The sequence below is a fragment of the Loxodonta africana genome, chromosome 15 (genome assembly GCF_030014295.1).
Source record: "Loxodonta africana isolate mLoxAfr1 chromosome 15, mLoxAfr1.hap2, whole genome shotgun sequence".
NCBI classification, from domain to species: domain Eukaryota; kingdom Metazoa; phylum Chordata; class Mammalia; order Proboscidea; family Elephantidae; genus Loxodonta; species Loxodonta africana.
Genome location: NC_087356.1, coordinates 26,140,404 through 26,158,698, shown reverse-complemented (window position 1 = coordinate 26,158,698; position 18,295 = coordinate 26,140,404). Strand labels below are relative to the sequence as shown.

The following is an 18,295-nucleotide window of genomic DNA, read 5'->3' as shown; positions in this document are numbered from 1 at the left end:
TAGATTAAGATTTAACAATACTGAAGCGTAGTGTTTATTCCAGATGGCCAGCAGTACTCCCCAGCATTATTAGTGAACTGGTGAAAATTTCACCTAGCATCCTCATTTGGACCCTTACATACATGATAAATAAATCCTGTTTACTAGTGTGTGTGTATGTGTGTGCGTGTAAGGAGGGGTGGTACAAGCAAAACATGGGTTATTATTAAATTATCAACATATCCACTTGAGAATTCCTTTAAGTAGGAAATCTATTTCAGTAGCTTACACTGGACCCAAAGGATCATATTTATGATACAGTAGTACCTGCAAGTGCTTCAAACACACAATATTGTCTAAGGATTAGTTTACTCCAAAAGAAAAGTGAAATATTCTGACCATATTGCACGTATTTTTCACCAATGCTATGTAACTCAGAAAAAAAAAAAAAACCAATTGCAAAATGAGAATTAATAACTTATTAGCACTAGAACATTTTAATTAATTTTGTAAGATTAGACAACTACATGCAAAATCATTAAGAAGTATCTTTCATTTTCAGATAAAAGTCTAACTACTGAGAAGAAAAAGAATTACCAAAGTACAGATAATAGCTATTCTTATAGACCTGGAAAAAAATCTGTCAAATGGAAATCTGTGTACAGTGGATCTTTCCAAGAGCCTATTACTTACCAGCTACAGAGTAACTGTGGCCAAGCTGTAGGTCTACTGAGCCCTTTGTGGGCTTTTATATCAAACATTGCTAGAAGTATTACTTTTTAAGTATGTGAACGTAACTGCTGTAATGATGTTCAATCTGTTGTTAAAAGTTACCAATGTATTTTTAATGTCTTCATAGTCACTTTTATCACTTAGAACAGTCTTATTTTGTAAGACTTCATTACTAAGAATAAAAATCCATAAAAATTGCTTTTCAGGCATCTTAAAATTCAACAGCGCACTAAATAAAATTAAACACTTTCCATACTAAACTTTTCAAGCTGTTGTTTCAAAGCTCTACAAGCTCTTATGACGCCGACAGTAGGAAATATGAGTGAATCACTCATAAGGAAGGGAAAAGAGAGATTCTACATCAGTGAGTCTCACTGAAGAGCAGTGAAAGGCAGATTTTTGATTGGTGAGGCAAGGGGAAAGTGGTGATAAGGGGGTATTCCTCAAAATGAGAAGTTACATGTGGCCAAAACAAGGTTCTGAGTCACTAGTTTGTGTAGACTAAAGGACAAGCTTTCATCCTCTGAAAACACAAAGCAGTGTACATAATTTTTTTTATACTATCCCTTCATCTCACCACAGTTGCTTTTACAAAGTATCAAAATACACATTAAACAGTAAGCTAAAATGTCCTGAAAGCAAGCTAATTCCCATTTTTCAAGGCTGAGAGTTGGAAAATGATAATTTAAAGGTTCTCCCTGTCTCCCTGACCCAATTTTAATGCTAAGACCAAGATTTTCTCTAGTATACTTGGGGTAACAAACCAGATAAAATAACTGAATAAACTTGAATGTTACCTTTGTTTCAAGTTAATAAAGTTAAAAAGGATTATACAAAAAGATTAAAATTCTACTATTATGTTCAATCATTTTAGAATAGAAGGATGTAACAAAAACAACGTAACACTAACCACAGAGTCTAGTTCAAAAACAGCAAAACATTTTATAAGAAGTCATATTTATATCAACACAACAAAATTAAAAAGTCATTTATACATTTCATTCGAACCAGTTATACATTCAGTCTTCCTTAATAACCAGTAAATATCTGAGTGAGACCAAAAACAAAAACACTACCCTCCCCCTCAGGTCAAACAGAACTGAAAAATAAAACCGTAACAGGCTCGCACATACACAGAATGTACAAACATGAAAGACAGGAACTTATTTGCTGCATATGAACAACTATCATAAAATATGAAAATAAAATCTAATAACTAGTATTATGTAAAAATGTTAGCAAACTTTAAGTAACATACCTTTCTTTTCCTTGTTCTGAGTCTTTCTCAACTTGAGCCTGTAACATAATTCCATATTTTATTAGAGGCTATTCTACTGGACTTTAAATATTTAACCCATCACTGCAATGTTTTCAGCTCTTAAAGTCTTAGCTAAAAAACAAGAATATATCTTAAAAGCATATCAAAACATACTTTTCAGTGTCCACACAAATATCAGTTTTAGAGTTTATCTCATTAATTTATGAGAAAAAAGAAATTTGCTTAATGTTGATATAAATAACCTTTTTAAAGAAACTTTAAAAGCGTAGAAATACCACCTTTTGCTTAGAAAAAATAGGCAATAAACCTGAAAATAACATCTTCCTTGCAGAACTATTATTTTTTAAAACTTTTGATTATAAAAGGAGACATCGATTAACTCAAAACAGCTACCAGCTCTGGACAAAATTTAACACTAATCCTTTTAAATGTGTATCTGAATTCCGAAGAAAACAATGTCCTAGGGCTGAAAAAGGAAGCAGGAATTACAAACGATTGCCTAGGAACCAAACACTGTCCTGGGCACTTGGGATTCATGAATGAATAGAACTGCCACAAATCTCTGCCCTTGTAGAGCTTATATATATAAGCTGGAAGCTTTTCCTATGGGAATCATATGTGCTCTGGGTTGAGAACTGTCTTTCTAGAAAAGTTTTGTCAGACTAAAAACCGAGAATTATACGTTAAAAAATTTAAATGTGTTAGATGCCATCGAGTTGGTTCCAACTCACAGTGAACTTGTGAACAATAGACCTGGTACTACACCACCATTACTGCTATGTTTCAGCCCATTGTTTGCAGCCAAATGTGTCAATCCATCTTGTTGACAGTCTTCCTCTCTTTGACTGACCTACTTTAATAAGCATGATGTCCTTTTCCAGGAACTGGTCCCTCCTGATGACACATCCAAAGTAAGTGAGGTGGAGCCTCACCATTCTTGCCTCTAAGGAGCACTCTGGCTGTACTTCTTCCAAGACAGATTTGTTCGTTCTTCTGGCAATCAACGGAATATTCAGTATTTTTCATCAACACCATAATTCTAAGGCATCAATTTTTCTTTGGTCTTCCATATTCATTATCCAGCTTCCCAGGCATACGAGGTGACTGAAAACACCGTGGCTTGGGTCAGGCTTACCTTAGTCCTCAAAGTGACATTTTTAACACTTCAAAGAGGTCTTCTGCAGATCTGCCCAATGCAATACGTCCTCTGATTTTCTGACTGCTGCTTCCATGTGAGTTGACTGTGGATCCCACGAAACTTCAGTATTTTCCTCCATTTATCAAGATGTTGCTTACGGGTCCAGTTGTGAGGATTCTTGTTTTATGTTCAGGTGTAATCCATACTGAAGGCTGTAGTCTTTGATCTTCATCAGTAAGTGCTTCAAGTCCTCTCTGCTTTTAGAAAGCGTCTGCACATCGCAGGTTGTTAAGGACTCTTCCTTCAATCCTAAAGCTGCAGTCTTCTTCATATAGACTATTTTCTACGATTATTTGCTCAGCATATAGATTGAGTAAGTATGGTAAAAGGATACAACCCTGACACACACTTTCCGGATTTTAAATCATGCAGTATCCCCTTCTTGTGTTCGAACAGCTGCTTCTTGTTCTATACACAGGTTCTGCGTGACCACAATTAAATTTTCTGGAATTTCCATTCTTCTCAATGTTATCCATAATTTGTTATGATCCATACAATTGAATGACTCTGCACAGTCAATGACAGGTAAACATCTTTCTGGTATTCTCTGATTTCAGCCAAGATCCATCAGACATCAGCAATGTTATCCCTCATTCCACGTCTGAATCCAGCTTTAATTTCTGGAAGTTCCTGGTCATGTAGTGCTGCAACCACTTTTGAATTATCTTCAGCAAAATTTTACTTGCATGTGGTATAAATGATATTGTTTGATAATTTCTGCATTCTGCTGGATCCCATTTCTTTGGAATGGGCTCAAATATGGATCTCTTCCAGTCGGTTGCAAGGTAAATCCCTCAAAATTTCTTGGCACAGACAAGTGAGCACCTCCAGTGCTGCATCCTTTTGTTGAAACATCTCAATGGGTATTCCATCAATTCCTGGACCCTTCTTTTTCACCAATGCCTTCAATGCAGCTTGGACTTCTTTCTTCAGTACCATTGGTTGGTTCTTGGTTATATGCCACCTCCTGAAATGGTTGAATGTCTACCAATTCTTTTGATACAATGACTGTATTCCTTCCATCTTCCTCTTGATGCTTCCTGCATCGATCAGTATTTTGCCCACAAAATCCTTCAATATTGTAACTCAAGGCTTGAATTTTTTTCTTCAGTTCTTTCAGCTTGAGAAATGCCAAGCATGTTCTTCCCTTTTGGCTTTCTAACTTCAGGTCTTAGCACATTTCATTATAATACTTTGTCTTCTCAAGCCGCCCTTTGAAATCTTCTGTTCAGCTTTTATTGCATCATTTCTTCCATTTGCTTTAGCTGCTCTACGTCCAAGAACAAGTTTCAGAGTCTCTTCTGACATCCATTTTGTTCTTTTCTTTCTTTCCTTTTTAATGATCTTTTGCTTTATGTATGATGTACTTAATGTCATCCCTTAACTCGTTTGGTCTTCAGTCATTAATGTTCAATGCGTCAAATCTATTCTTGAGATGGTCTTCAACTCAGGTGGGATATACTCAAGGTCGTATTTTGGCTCTTGTGGACTTTTTATTTTCTTCAGCTACAACTTGAACTTGCACAGGAGCAACTGATGGCCTGTTCCACAGTCGGCCTGGCCTTGTTCTGAGTGATGTTAATGAGATTCTCTATTGTCCCTTTCCACAGATGTAGTCAATTTGATTCCTGTGTTTTCTATCTGGCAAGGTTTACCTGTATAGACAGTTTATGTTGTTGACAAAAGGTATTTGCAACGAGTAAGTTGTTGGTCTTGCAAAATTCTATCATGTGATCTCCAGCACTGTTTCTATCACCAAGGCTGTATTTTCCAACTACCAATCCTTCATTTCCAATTTTTGCATTCCAATCACCGTTAATTATTAATGCATCTTGATCGCATGTTTGATCAATTTCAGACTGCAGAAGTTAGTAAAAATCTTCAATTTCTTCATCTTTGGTGCCAGTGGTTGGTGGGCAAATTTGAATAATACTTGTACTAGCTGATCTTCCTTCTAAGAGTGTATTATCCTATTCATATGCTATGAATAATATGGAGCCCCTGTGGCACAGTGGTTGTTAAGTGGCTCACCAAAAGGTCAGCAGTTGGAATCTACCAGCTGCTCCTTGGAAACTCTATGAGGTAGTAGAGGGAATTCCTGGTGTGGGTTCTATTTGGTTTCTCTACTAAAACAGGAGCTCCTTGAGGATTCAGATATTGACTCTTATGTTAATCAATATATCCCCAGTGCCTGAAACAGTACTGGCATAGAAAGTTAATTAGACAAACACTTGTTTAATGTGTTAATGAATTAATCCCAAAGCTTTTGGAGAAAAAACAACTCTTAAAGGTCTGACTGAAATTCGACTTCTCAGCAATATTGGTTGCTAAAAACAATGAAAAAAACCAAAAAACAAAAACTGAGCTCAGAATTTTATACCTAGCAAACTATCAATGACATATGTATGAGTAAAATAAAGTCATTTTCAAATATGCAGGGACTCAGGTTAACTATAGTTACAGAACTAAAGGCTGTAACATATTATATATGTAAGTAACAAAACAGGTAACAAAAATGTGGGATATGGAAGAAGAGAGGGTAATATAAATAAGTTAACTCATTTTTAAGAGTGGGAAATTAAAAACTGTTATCACAAAATTCTGGGGGCAGGTTTTATTTCCACTTTATAGTCTATTCTTTAGCTCAAACCTTCATTACTTCTCATACAGACCATTAAAATACCCTGAAATTAGTCTACCTGCCTCCAGTATTCGTTCGTTTTATGAATTTTTGTCATTTGTTGAATGGGTATAACGGACACTATATGTTCAAATCAACCCCTGGTGGCACAGTCCTTAGAGCTACGGCTGCTAATCAAAAAGGTCGGCACTCTGAATCCATCAATCAGTTGCTCCTTGGAAACCGCATGGGGCAGTTCTACTCTGTCCCATAAGGTCACTTTTAGTCGGAATCCACTCGACAGCAACAGGATTTTTTATTAGAGAAAACATATATAAGTTAGAATTTAATTCTTTCAAAGGGGGACTATTCATAGCTTTCATACATGTATTATTATGTAAGCCAAGAATCTGTAAAATCTTATTTATTATATAAAAACAGTTTATAATATACCAGGATAAAACCAAAATAGATTCAAAATAGCTTCAACCTGAAAGAAACAATCATGCTACATATATGAATTCACTCTACACTTATGTCCATAATAAGTTTTAAGATTTACTAGCCTACAGTTTCGAAATTATCCCATTTTCAATGAGACAAATTTACACTGCTCCACGGAGTAGTGGTGGTTCGGTGGTAGAGACCCGGGCTCAACTGCCAGCCAACGCGCCTCATGTGAGGCCACCACCTAGTCTGTCAGCGGAGGCTTGTGTGTTGCCATGCAGCAGAACTTCCAGACTAAGACAGAGTAGGAGGAAAGGCCTGGTGATCTACATCTGAACATCAGCCAATGAAAACTCTACGGATCACAACAGTCCAATCTGCAGCCAGTCAGGAAAATGGTGTAGGAACTGGCAATGTTTTCATTCTGTGGTGCACGGGGTTGCCATGAGTCAGGGGCCAAACTGATAGCAGGTAAACAACAATACTGCTTCGTACTGAATAGACTGCAAAACAAATTTTAAAAAGGAATATCTAAATTCAAAATCAGTTTGACTACCGCCTGAGAATAATTCTTGAAATTACCTTCAGAAAATATGTATCTGTGCTTTGGAACAATAACCTCTTACACTTTCCTCAATTTCTTAAAGTACAGGAGTTGATACAAAAAAATCTTACCTCTGCTGAGTCCAGTTTTGGAGATAATGTGCAGGTCAATACATAGTCACCTATGTTCTGTGGATTCTGATTCAGAAAGTTGTACATTGACTGAGCAGATTCAGGACTATCTAATTGAAGAATTGCCTTTGAATAAAGAAGAAACAGTATCAATATTTTTTCCTTTCAATCCCAAATATGTGACCACAAAGGTTAAGGTTAATCCTTATTTCAAAGTCAACAAGAGAAAATTCTTGGAATGCTGCAAGGCACAATTGAAGAGAGTTGACACGTAACTTAAAAAGAGAAGATTAAAGATGATTACAGCATTCCTACATGCCATTTGTGACATCCTCTTCCATCCTATATCACACTATTTCAAAAGCAACCAAACACACTCTATGTATCAGTAGGAGGCATGTCAAAAGACATATGGAGCCAGTTGTTGGTCAGTTAGGTATTTTTTTATGAAGTAAGTATTGGCAAGGAGTTCCCTGGTTGGTGCGAACAGTTAATATGCTTGGCTACTAACTGAAAGGTTAGAGGTTCAAGCCCACCCAGAGGCACTTTGGAGGAAAGGCCTGGTGATCTACATCTGAAAAACCAGCCGCTGAGAACCCTTTGGAGCAGAGTTCCACTCTGTCGTCACACATGGGGTCACCAAGAGTTGAAATCAATTTGACAGCACTACCAACTTTAACATGAAACCCTGACTTTATAGGGAACAAAAAAAACACAAAAACCAAACCCAGTGCCGTCGAGTCGATTCCGACTCGTAGTGACCCTATATGACAGAGTAGAACTGCCCCATAGAGTTTCCAAGAAGCACCTGGCGGATTTGACCTGCCTCGTAGCACTTAACCACTAGGCCACCAGGGTTTCCATTATAGGGTACAGTTCATCAAAATTTAATTATAATGGATAAAAAAAAATTTTTTTTTTTTATAATGGATACATACCTGAAATAAACATTATATGCAGAAGGCACAGTAAATGTAAATAGATTAACAATTTCTGGATCTTTTAAGGAAAGGGCCAAATCATGAAAGTAAGAAATGGTTATTTTATTATTCTTTCCATGTATCTAAACAAAGTTAAAGCTGTGCGTTTTACAGCTGGAAGAGATTTTAGAAAATACCTGACAACATCTCATTTTATAAATTAGAACTCAAAGTATAAACTGATTTAGCCAAGGTCACAAAGGTTAACTAAGGGACCATAAAGGTTAAGGTCTAAACTTCCTGTCTTTGTACTAAATTACCTTTCTGCTCCCTTGTGTTAGTCTTATTTCCCCCTTAAAAACTAGGAGTTCTGAGGAGAAAGACCATATTTCATCTTTCTTGTCACAGTCCAGAAGAAAATATCCTGATCCATCACAGTTCTGCTAAGAGGCTGAGTAATATTTATAAATGCATCAGTTCAGAGGCTAAATTAAAAACTGCAGACCATGAGAATATGATTCAGCAACATATTATTTACAAAACACAGACCATTCTGTTACCTTGTTTTTATTACTCATAAATATGTGGTGATCCACTTTTCCAAACTGAAGTCCAATACAAAGTACACACTGGAGTCCATCTTCTGGTAAGTTATCAAGATGTACAAATCGATTGTAACTTTTATCTGTATCTGCCTATAGTTTAAGGGACAGCATAGAAAAAGAAAAACGCAGCTATAGTATCAAACTGTAAAACACAGATTAACAGTAATTTAATATTTCAGAGGTCAGATGATGTCCTCTCTGAAGAATAAGAAAATGACCACGTGGGTTAAGACCATGGAGCCTTCATTTTAGATCTACATTATCAGTAAAACAATATACTAAAACAGGAGGTATAATCTTTTCTTCTATCAACATAGTATATAGTCAAAACATCCTCAAAGTAATTTCTCTATTTCACCACTTAATATACATTCCATTATCTGGAAATATAATTCATATTAGGGACTAACCCTTGATTTCTTATCTTTGGCTAATAAGAAGACCCATCTGACAGCTCCATCACCTCAGTATCTTAAAATTAGTACTAAGGTTTTCTTTCTTTACATTTCAAAAAAACCAAACAAACAAAAAAATTTTCTACAAATTAAAGAAGTATACAAAAAGAATTTAAATGCAAAACTCACCTCTGGGTCATTTTCTTTAATCAAGTTTGTAAATACAGCTTCCTAAAAAATAAATAAAGGCTGAAGGTGTAAATTCATTCTAATTCATATATTTAATTAGTCAAGATTTATAAAATAATAATCTATATAAATATGCATCTAACAGTATTTCATAAAACAAGGAGAAAGCAAAAGTTCTGTTCCTTCCAAAAATGTTTCCCTCTTCCTAAACTAGTTATCCAAGTCCCACCCTCCATGAACACCTTCATTCTTTCTACTCCCCTACATGCATGAAGATTAATGAGGTAGTAACATTTAGGGGAGGACATTCAAGTTTACAAGAAAGGAATCACAGATTTAATTTAGAAGACGGAAGAGAACTGAAATTATAAAGCAAAAACTTAGCTAAGTAGGGGATGAGGAAGAGCAGAGATGCAGGCTAATGAAAAACAGCACACCATACATATACAGTGATTTGGAGCTACACAATTATAAAATAAGAGGTCAAGAGTGGCATGAGACAATGACGTTAAAGCTAGCGAATGCCAGCTAATGGAAAGCTGACGTATGCCAGAAAAGAATGTGGAGACTCAGACTACGGTTCTTAAACATACTTCGACATTACCCGTTACCCATGGTCATTGAGTTGATTCCAACTCATTAGCTACCCCTACAGGACAGAGAACTGCCCCATAGGGTTTCCAAGGAGTGGCTGGTGGACCTGAACTACCGATCTTTTGGTTAGCAGCCCAACACCTAACCACAGTGCCACCAGGGACAGGCACGTATAATACAATCCTAGCAATTATGTCACGTTAGAGTAGTTTTCAAGGAAAGGCTTTTTCAAATTACAGATTCCCGCCTTGCCCTAGAGATTCTAATAACCCTACCTAGTGCCTCCTGGCATTCAGAAGTAAATGTCTGCAGGTACAAGGAGACACTGCATGGTTTCTGAATCAGATGATTTTGAACAGATTTGAATTTTACGTAAGTTTCATGGCTTTGTAAAGAAAATATTTGAGGGAGACAAAGCTGAAGGTAAAAAGAAAAATTAGATGGTTACTTTAGTAGCCCACAGTTTTTAAAAGATGAAGTAATGGCTGATGGGATGATGATAAGAGAAAAAAAATCAGAAATATTTAGGAATTAAAACAGATGAAACTCGGTGACTGATTAAATGTCTGAAGGATGAGAGAAGAAGTTAAAGATAATTTCCAGGTTTCCAGTTTGGATAACAGAAAACAGCAGTGAGATACACAGTATATAAATGAGAAGCCTGTTCTCGGACAATAGGTTTCAACTTTGTTTCCACCCCAACAGGCATGAGTAATAGGATTCCTACACTATGGAAGTAACTTTGAACAGTGGGATAGTAGAGTATGGAGGGGCAGGGAGAAGCTTTCACAGTACCTAAAAGAAAACAGGTGAGATTTACAAAAGACTGCTAGATGATTCCAAAATTGTCACATAGGGGTCAAGGGCTAGTTACAGTAGGGATAAAAGGATAAAAAAGAAAAATTATAACTGACATCGATAGAGTGCTTACTATGTGCTAAACGTAAGCACTTCATGTGGTTTCCTTCTTCCAAACTCAACAAACACCTTATGAGGCAGGCCTTCCCTAGTTTACAGATGAAGAAACAAGGACTTAGAGAACAGAACAACCTTGCCCAAGTTCACAAAGCTGTCAAGTAAATCTGAACCCAGGCTGTCTACTCTTTAGAACTGTTGCTCTTAATCAGACTTTATACTAAACACAGATCAAAGAAAGCTTCAACAGGATTTGGTGATGGAATGCTTAATAAATTAGATAAAAAGATTTCATGAAATAATGGCCTGGAAGATTAGAAAAACAGTTAAGAAATTTCTAAAAGGGTATTTCACTGTATTCAAGATCCAAAGAAGAAAACTAAAAAAGATAACAGATGTCAATACATCTGTTAAGAAACTTAATGACATGCTAGTAAAAATGTTGGTAAAGTGACATTTACCTCATCTTTTATGTTCATGTCTTCAGGAGCCATACTTATTGAGAGTTGATTTCCATCCATTGATATTGGGAAGCAGGTATAAAATTTTACCATAGAATCTCCAGATTTTCTACTTATTTCTATATATGCCTTTTAAAACAGAAATTATAAGAGTGAAAAAATAAATCTTATTCAAATGACTTTTCCTTGAAAACATTTAATAGAGTCAAGTAAATAACCTATTTTAAGATAAAAACATTTTTATTGTCTCTGCGTATGACAAATAATCTATATTTTATTAGTTTTATTGAGATGTAATTTATATACTATAAAGTAACCTGCTTAAAGTATACAATTCAATGGTTTTTCATATATTTAGAGCTGTGCAACCATCCAAATAATCTAATTTTGACACAGGAAGCTACATTTACCACTCGTATTGAGTCTCCTCTCCTAGAGTTTTTCTCAAGCACATTAGCTCCAATTACCAGCAAAGAGATACCCTAACTCTACTTTCAAAGATTTCTACTAATTGCCAACTGCTTTCTATTGTAAGAACATCACTTTCTACCACTCTAATAGTGTCATTTCCATTACTTAAACTCTTTCCTCAAATCCCTCCTCCTTTAAAACACCTTCTGCAAGTTTAGTATGAAAAATAAATATTATTGTGTGGTTCTGAAATTATAAAATATGTATTAGAGAAAATTTAGATGCACAGATAAGCCTAGGTGATTCTAAGTATTGATGACATAAATCTGAGGTCTCAAAATGGTTAGAAATACTAGTTAGATAAGATTCCATAAAGTTTTATAAGGTAAATTTAAAAACTCTGCATTAAACATATTAAAGATGTAAAACATTTTCTATTAAATGAAAATGTGGTTAAAAAAAAAAAAATTGACATCAGTAAACCATTTCTCCTCCTCATCAGAATTATGTCTTGATTAAAACAATACTAAAATAAGGGATATATGTTTTACATTTAAAAATCCCTTGGCTTGAAACAGTTTAATTACTTTGAGTTACAGCTTTTAAAAGCCCCTTTTTTTTCTAGTTTTGTGAATTTTATATTTTTCAAAATATGCTTGCAGATAGTATGAACAGCTATTATCAATTCTTACCTTTTTATGAGATGACAAAACCAAAATATCATTCAAACCACCGAACGGTTTTGCTAGGTTGTAAACGTCTTCTATAGAATATCCTTTAATAGGCAAATTAGACACAAGGACCACGCACATTTCTTCTGTTTCCTTCAAAATGAGTTAAAAAATCAAACTCACATTAAAATTTTTTTTTAACTACTTTTATATTTATTTAAATTTATATTGCAGATCATATGTTACATTAGTACTTAAACTGCATCTAACACTGGGTAAAGCCTGATCAATTCAGGAGGCTGGAGAGAACCTCAAATTAAAAAAGAAAACAAAAACAAAATGCTAATTTACTCTTTTCAAGTGCACAGAATAATTACAGGTCTTTAGGTCTCTTTTTCAAACAGTGTTTAAAAACATAAGTTCTCTTGTTTCTGACTGCAACTCCTTCCCTTCACATAATATTGTTACTCCTGTGCCTTGTGATGCTAACATATTTCCAAACTTTAAATCATGTATATCCTTCCAACCTTCCTGAACAAGATGATCACTTTTAGGTTATGTAAATGAGCTTATCCCTTAGCAATCCCCACTGCCTTTCAGTCTCTTGAATTTTTTCTATTCAAAGCAATTCTCTCATCAGTGCCAATTTCTCCTTTGGTGGATGCTAAGAAAATCTCCAAAGGTATACTATAGTAAATTTGGCAATTTGTAACTCTTCTTTGAAAAAAAGATGGGAAGTTATAATTTTCATAAACCAGCTGAGAGTAATTTCACTATCATGACAACTGTCTTCATAAACGAATCTAAAATACTCTATTGGTACTTTAAAATACTCTTAAAATACAACAGTAATATAAGTAAGACATACTACTTAGTAACTGCTTGATCAATGGATCTACAAGGAAAACAACCTTATGCTTAGCACTTGAATAATCTTAAAATCTACATCAGTGAAATCTAATTTAATGAGATTTTAATATACTTGTAATGACAGATGTAACCACAGGGACATAATGAAGTAAACTTTATTCCGTTCAAATACAACTGCAAACCCCTCCCTACTCCAAAAAAGAACTCGTACTCTAAATATTAAAATATCTCCCATTCACCTCTATAAAGACTACACAAAATTTTATCAGTTTTAATTTGACAACCTCTTGTTTACTCAAAAAGCCATTTTGTCTTAATGTGTTATTCTCACTGAAAAGCAGTCCTCAAAAATATGTATATTTACTGATAATCTATTATTTCATTTCTGTGACTTACTCTGCCATTCAAGGTTTCTGAGCTGAAACCGTATTAATAAAGACACAAACTACTGAAATCTTTCAACATGCCAAATCCTATACATTTTTTTTTACACAAATATATCTGTATTTATAGTATCAAAAGTATCATGTTGTGTCAAAATTTCTTAAACTTTAAAGAAGTAAAATAGAAAAACTGACCTTGCTAACTGGTTCTTGGTTTTCTGTGGCCTCCAAAGCAGCTTCTTGAGACACAAAATAAAATAACATTTCATACAGATACGTTTCACTTAGGTATGACCCCAGTACTGCAATATACATGTGTACATATATATGCTACGTATACACTTGACTAATACACAATTAAGTACTTAATTTCTTAAAATATTAATTTCCTTTCTACTTATAAAACTATTAGAATGAAATGAGATAACCTATTTTTTTTTTTATTGACCTACCTGAAACAGCTTCTTTAATACTGTTTTCAGTGGCTTTGGCTTCCGTACTGGTCTTTGTTTCAGAATTTTCTGCATGAAACAGTCTGCTTTAGTAGTCTAGAAAAGCACACTAATATAATTAAACTGATGAATCTGAACATGACCTTAAGTTGGTTTAGTTTATTTTGTTATATCAAGTCTCCTTAGGCTGACTTAAACCAAAGCCAAGACAAGTTTTCTCCTTGAAAAACAAAACAATCCCTTTTAGGATTTTCAAACAATAATTTCAAAATGTACACCAAAATGATCTAAAAGAAAGAAAGCAGGGAATGACTATATTTCAAGCTTACCTGGTACAGTCACAGGTTTACTGGGGTCTTTGCTTTTGACACTGCCAGCCTTTTTGACTTCCAGAGACTTCTTTCCACTAGATTTTGCTTTTAAAAGTAGAAATGCACCATTATTCTCAGGGTCTATTCAATCATTCAGCATGTTTCACGCTAGTGTATTAGTAAATAAATAAACATTATAAAAGTAGTTCTTTTCCATATATTATTTCTATTAACTTTCAGTAACTGTTTACCCAAAAGATTAAAAGCACATTTAAACTGATATAATTTTTGTAGAGGGCCATAAATGAGTCACAAGTTTAACCCTCGTGTGGTAGAAACATACCATAATCACACACGTGAAAAATCATGTTTTGTAATTTCTGAAAAGGTTCCTTAAAATGACAGTTAGTTGGAAGAAGATATTATTAATAAAGAAATCATGCTAGTTTCAACACGCTACATTTATTTTAAATAGTGTACCATTTCTTTATGGAGGAAATACATTCTCATAACATGGAAGAATCCTTTTTTAAAAAGTAACAAACATCAGGAAGTATATAAGCCAGGGAAGAGAATATGAATTAACTGTCTTAAACTAAGGAAAACAAAGATTAAGCAATTTCTAGGACCAAAATACCAGAGCAGCCCACAATTATATAGCTGTCAAAAACATACCTACAATGGCAAATATTGTACAAGATCAAAGCAGCCCTCCCCAAAAAAGTCCCATACATGTCAAATTTTAAGTATCAAAGCAGCTACTAAACTCTTAAACATTTTATACATGTTATAAATTATCAAGCTTTAAATTGTCTGAGTTTAAAACTTACTTTTGATGCTATATTCTTTAAAGCAGAATTAAGAATAAGCTTAATAAAAATCTCTCCTTCCCAATAATCTTACCTGTTTTAACTGAAGCTTTATTACCTTTAGCAGCTACTGTTATCACAGATTTTACAGAACTTGCCGATTTCCCTAAATCACAAAAGCTGTGGTCAAAACTGGTTTATTTAGCTAGTATCAACAATCCCCCAAAGAATCTTGTAGAGAAGGAATATGAAAGCTACAGACTATATCTTATGCAAAAACATAAAATGCTATCATCTTTGGGAATATAGGCCATTTTCTAAATCTAGCAATGATCATTTCTTTAGGAAGAAAAATATCACACCGTAAGAATTCATCTCCCCACAAGGGTTCTGAAAGTAACATTCAGGCAAGTTAAATAAATCTATGTGTGGATCAACTGGAAGCAAAAATGCTAACTCCAAGGACAAAAACAATTCCATGCTTCCTTGGTCCTCGGGTGATTGAAAAGCCTTCAGGAATATCTACATCATGGTCAGGCCACATAAAGATTGCTTTGACTCATTCTCATTGGGTCCTATTCGTACAATATTATTTAAATTGCTCTGACCCTTATTTGTACACAAGCATCTATTACTGTTATTTTCTAAGATGATGCTATTTATAAAGACTGTGATCATCAGAATGTGGCTGAGAAGATCACCAGGGAGTTAAAATCCTTTCCACACAGAGAGCAATAGCAAAGATTTAGGTCTGAAAATCAGGATTCATAACAGCTCGTGAGGTAACATGAGTACGGAACCCAGGATCAGAAGTCAGTAGACCTAAGGAGAATTCTAAGTTTAACCGTAAAACCTCTGAGAGAATTTCAACTGATTTCTATGTAGGTTTCTCAATTTATAAACAAAGGTGGTGACTGCCATTAGTACTTAACAGGAACTCTATGAGAATATAATAATGCTTTTGAAAAATTATCATACAAATAAAAAGAACTGATATTCACAAAAATGAATCAAATCATTTAAAAATCCACCCCTTATATTCAAAGACAGACAAAAAAAAAACAACTTTGCTCAAAAATAGTAATACCAATCCTTAGACTGCCACTTAGCTTAGTCATTCACAAGTTGGTTTTTTTCTATTGTTTTAAGTTATTTACAAGTTTTCCACATTGCAGTAAGCTGAGCCTTAGTGAGCCCTTAAGATACTTCTTTCACTGTCACTACGTTATTATCACAAGCCAATTCACTTTATTAGTTCTGACTTCTGTCTCGGTATCAGAGTTTAAGGAAAGAACAGCCAGAATTAACCGCCAAGAGTTAAGAGATGGCTGATGGGGCACCCCTGGCCCTAACCTCCGTCTGTGACTCCTATAAATTTTCTATCTAAGTAATATCAATGTGTTTGCTAAGTATATACAGCTTCACGACAAGTTTCCTAGCCGTCCCCCACACTACTATCTGAAAATCTGGAGCTGCCACTAACAATAATGGTATTTGCCAGTTCAAGACTATATCCTTTCTAACATTACAGGGCAGATAATTTAATCCACTTAAAGAGGTGACCCTGAATTAACCAGCATTTAGCAAAAATGCGAGAGAAATCGGAAAGGAGGATAGATAATGCTAGGGGAAAGAGAATAAATTTATTAGCTTCTTTAAAACCCATTATAGTTTTAAAAACTGAAAAAACAACCTGTAATTTGCTGCATATTTGCTACCTGGCCTATTATGTAAAAGACAGTAAACAGAGAGCAACGTTGTGAAATATGTGATATTCTTCCTAAGAAATAGTTTCTCCAGTTAAATTGTCTTATTTTCATAATTACTACAAGGAAAGAGCACTATCTATTAGCTGTCATTTAAAAAAAATTTGGATATCATAAATTTCAAAGATTAATATAAACTCAGCACATACTATGTCACATGAAATCTAATACTAATACTACATGCTTCTTAAATAATTAAGCTAACTAATAGGCAACACCATGATAAACAGAAAATAGTGAAGGTATCAAAAATTTCATTTTACTTGGATCCACAATCAATGCCCACGGAAGCAGCAGTTAAGAAATCAAACAATGTACGGCACTGGGCAAATCTGGTGCAAAAGACCTCTTTAAAGTGTTAAAAAGCAAAGATGTCACTTTGAGGATTAAGGAGCCCCTGATATAAGCCATGGTATTTTCAACTGTTTCATATGCACGCGAAAGCTGGACAATGAATAAGGGAAGGCTGAGGAAGAATTGATGCCTCTGAATTATGGTGCTGGCAAAGAGTACTGAATGTACCATGGAGTGCCAGAAGAACAAATCTGTCTCAGAAGTACAGCCAGAACGCTCTGTAGGAGCCAGAATGACAAGTCTTAGACTCACGTGCTTTGGACATGTTATCAGGAGAGACCAGTCCTTGGAGAAGGACATCATGGTTGGTTAAGCAGAAGGTCAACAAAAAACAGGAAGACCATCAACAAGATGGACAAACAGAGTGGCTGTAACAATGAGCTCTAACATAGCAACGATTGTGAGCATGGCACAGGGCTGGACAGTGTTTCATTCTGTTGTACACAGACAGGCTCGCTATGAGTAGGAACTGACTCAAGGCACCTAACAACAGTATGTCTAGAATTCAAATCAGAAACATACCTGAAGATTTATTCACTTTGGCTGATGTCTTGGTTTGCCCACTCTTGGCTAGAATGACAGGAAAATATATCAATGTTCATTACAAATAACATTTGGTTTTAAGAAAGAGCTAATCTGGCAATGATTTTGAAAGCTATCATTCAGTTCAGAGCCATTTGCTCTTACAAAGAACACTGCCAAAAAACATTCCTACACACATCTATTTATGCCCATGGTACTACAACTGTAGGATATGTCTCAGACATGGACTTGTTGAGTCAAAAAGCACAGGGATTTAAATTTTAACGATGAACATCATACTGTCCCCCCAGAAAGGCTGTGCCAATTAATATTCCCATCAACAGTATACGAGAGTGTGGCTTTCCCATTTCTACACATAATATTAAAGAAATTATTAATCTCTAATCTGCAATGGAAATTACTATAATTTCATTTTTGTCTAAGAGTAAAGCTATGTCTATTTTCCTGTTTATGAGTCACCTGTAACTTTTTCTGTGATCTGCCTATTTATAATATTTGCCAATTTACCTTTTAAGTTGTTGAAGTTTTCCTTAATGATTTATTAGAGTTATTTATATATTAACAAATTCAGCCTATGTCACACAGGTAATTAAAAAAAAAAATTATGCAAAAACATTTTCCTCTAAATTTTACTTTGTTGTTGAGAATACACACAGCAAAACATACACCAATTCAACGGTTTCTTGACGTACAATTAGGTGACATCAACCACATTC

At 34.8% G+C, this 18,295-nt stretch overlaps 1 protein-coding gene across 6 annotated transcripts in view; it reads right to left on the bottom strand.

The window, feature by feature from the left end:
- Nucleotides 1–18,295, bottom strand: part of ZNF638 (zinc finger protein 638) — a 91,023-nt gene that overhangs the window by 22,836 nt on the left and 49,892 nt on the right. For 5 of the 6 annotated variants that reach the window (XM_023552755.2, XM_010593642.2, XM_010593644.3 and 2 more), the window contains exons 11-21: nt 17,559–17,606; nt 15,011–15,082; nt 14,126–14,212; nt 13,797–13,865; nt 13,540–13,583; nt 12,113–12,244; nt 11,010–11,138; nt 9,040–9,081; nt 8,411–8,545; nt 6,931–7,056; nt 1,970–2,007 (exon numbers count right to left, since the gene is read on the bottom strand). In XM_023552755.2, the coding sequence (XP_023408523.1) occupies nt 1,970–2,007; nt 6,931–7,056; nt 8,411–8,545; nt 9,040–9,081; nt 11,010–11,138; nt 12,113–12,244; nt 13,540–13,583; nt 13,797–13,865; nt 14,126–14,212; nt 15,011–15,082; nt 17,559–17,606 (922 nt within the window). The remainder of the gene's footprint in view (nt 1–1,969; nt 2,008–6,930; nt 7,057–8,410; nt 8,546–9,039; nt 9,082–11,009; nt 11,139–12,112; nt 12,245–13,539; nt 13,584–13,796; nt 13,866–14,125; nt 14,213–15,010; nt 15,083–17,558; nt 17,607–18,295) is intronic. The other variant, XM_064268705.1, reaches the window with a different exon arrangement.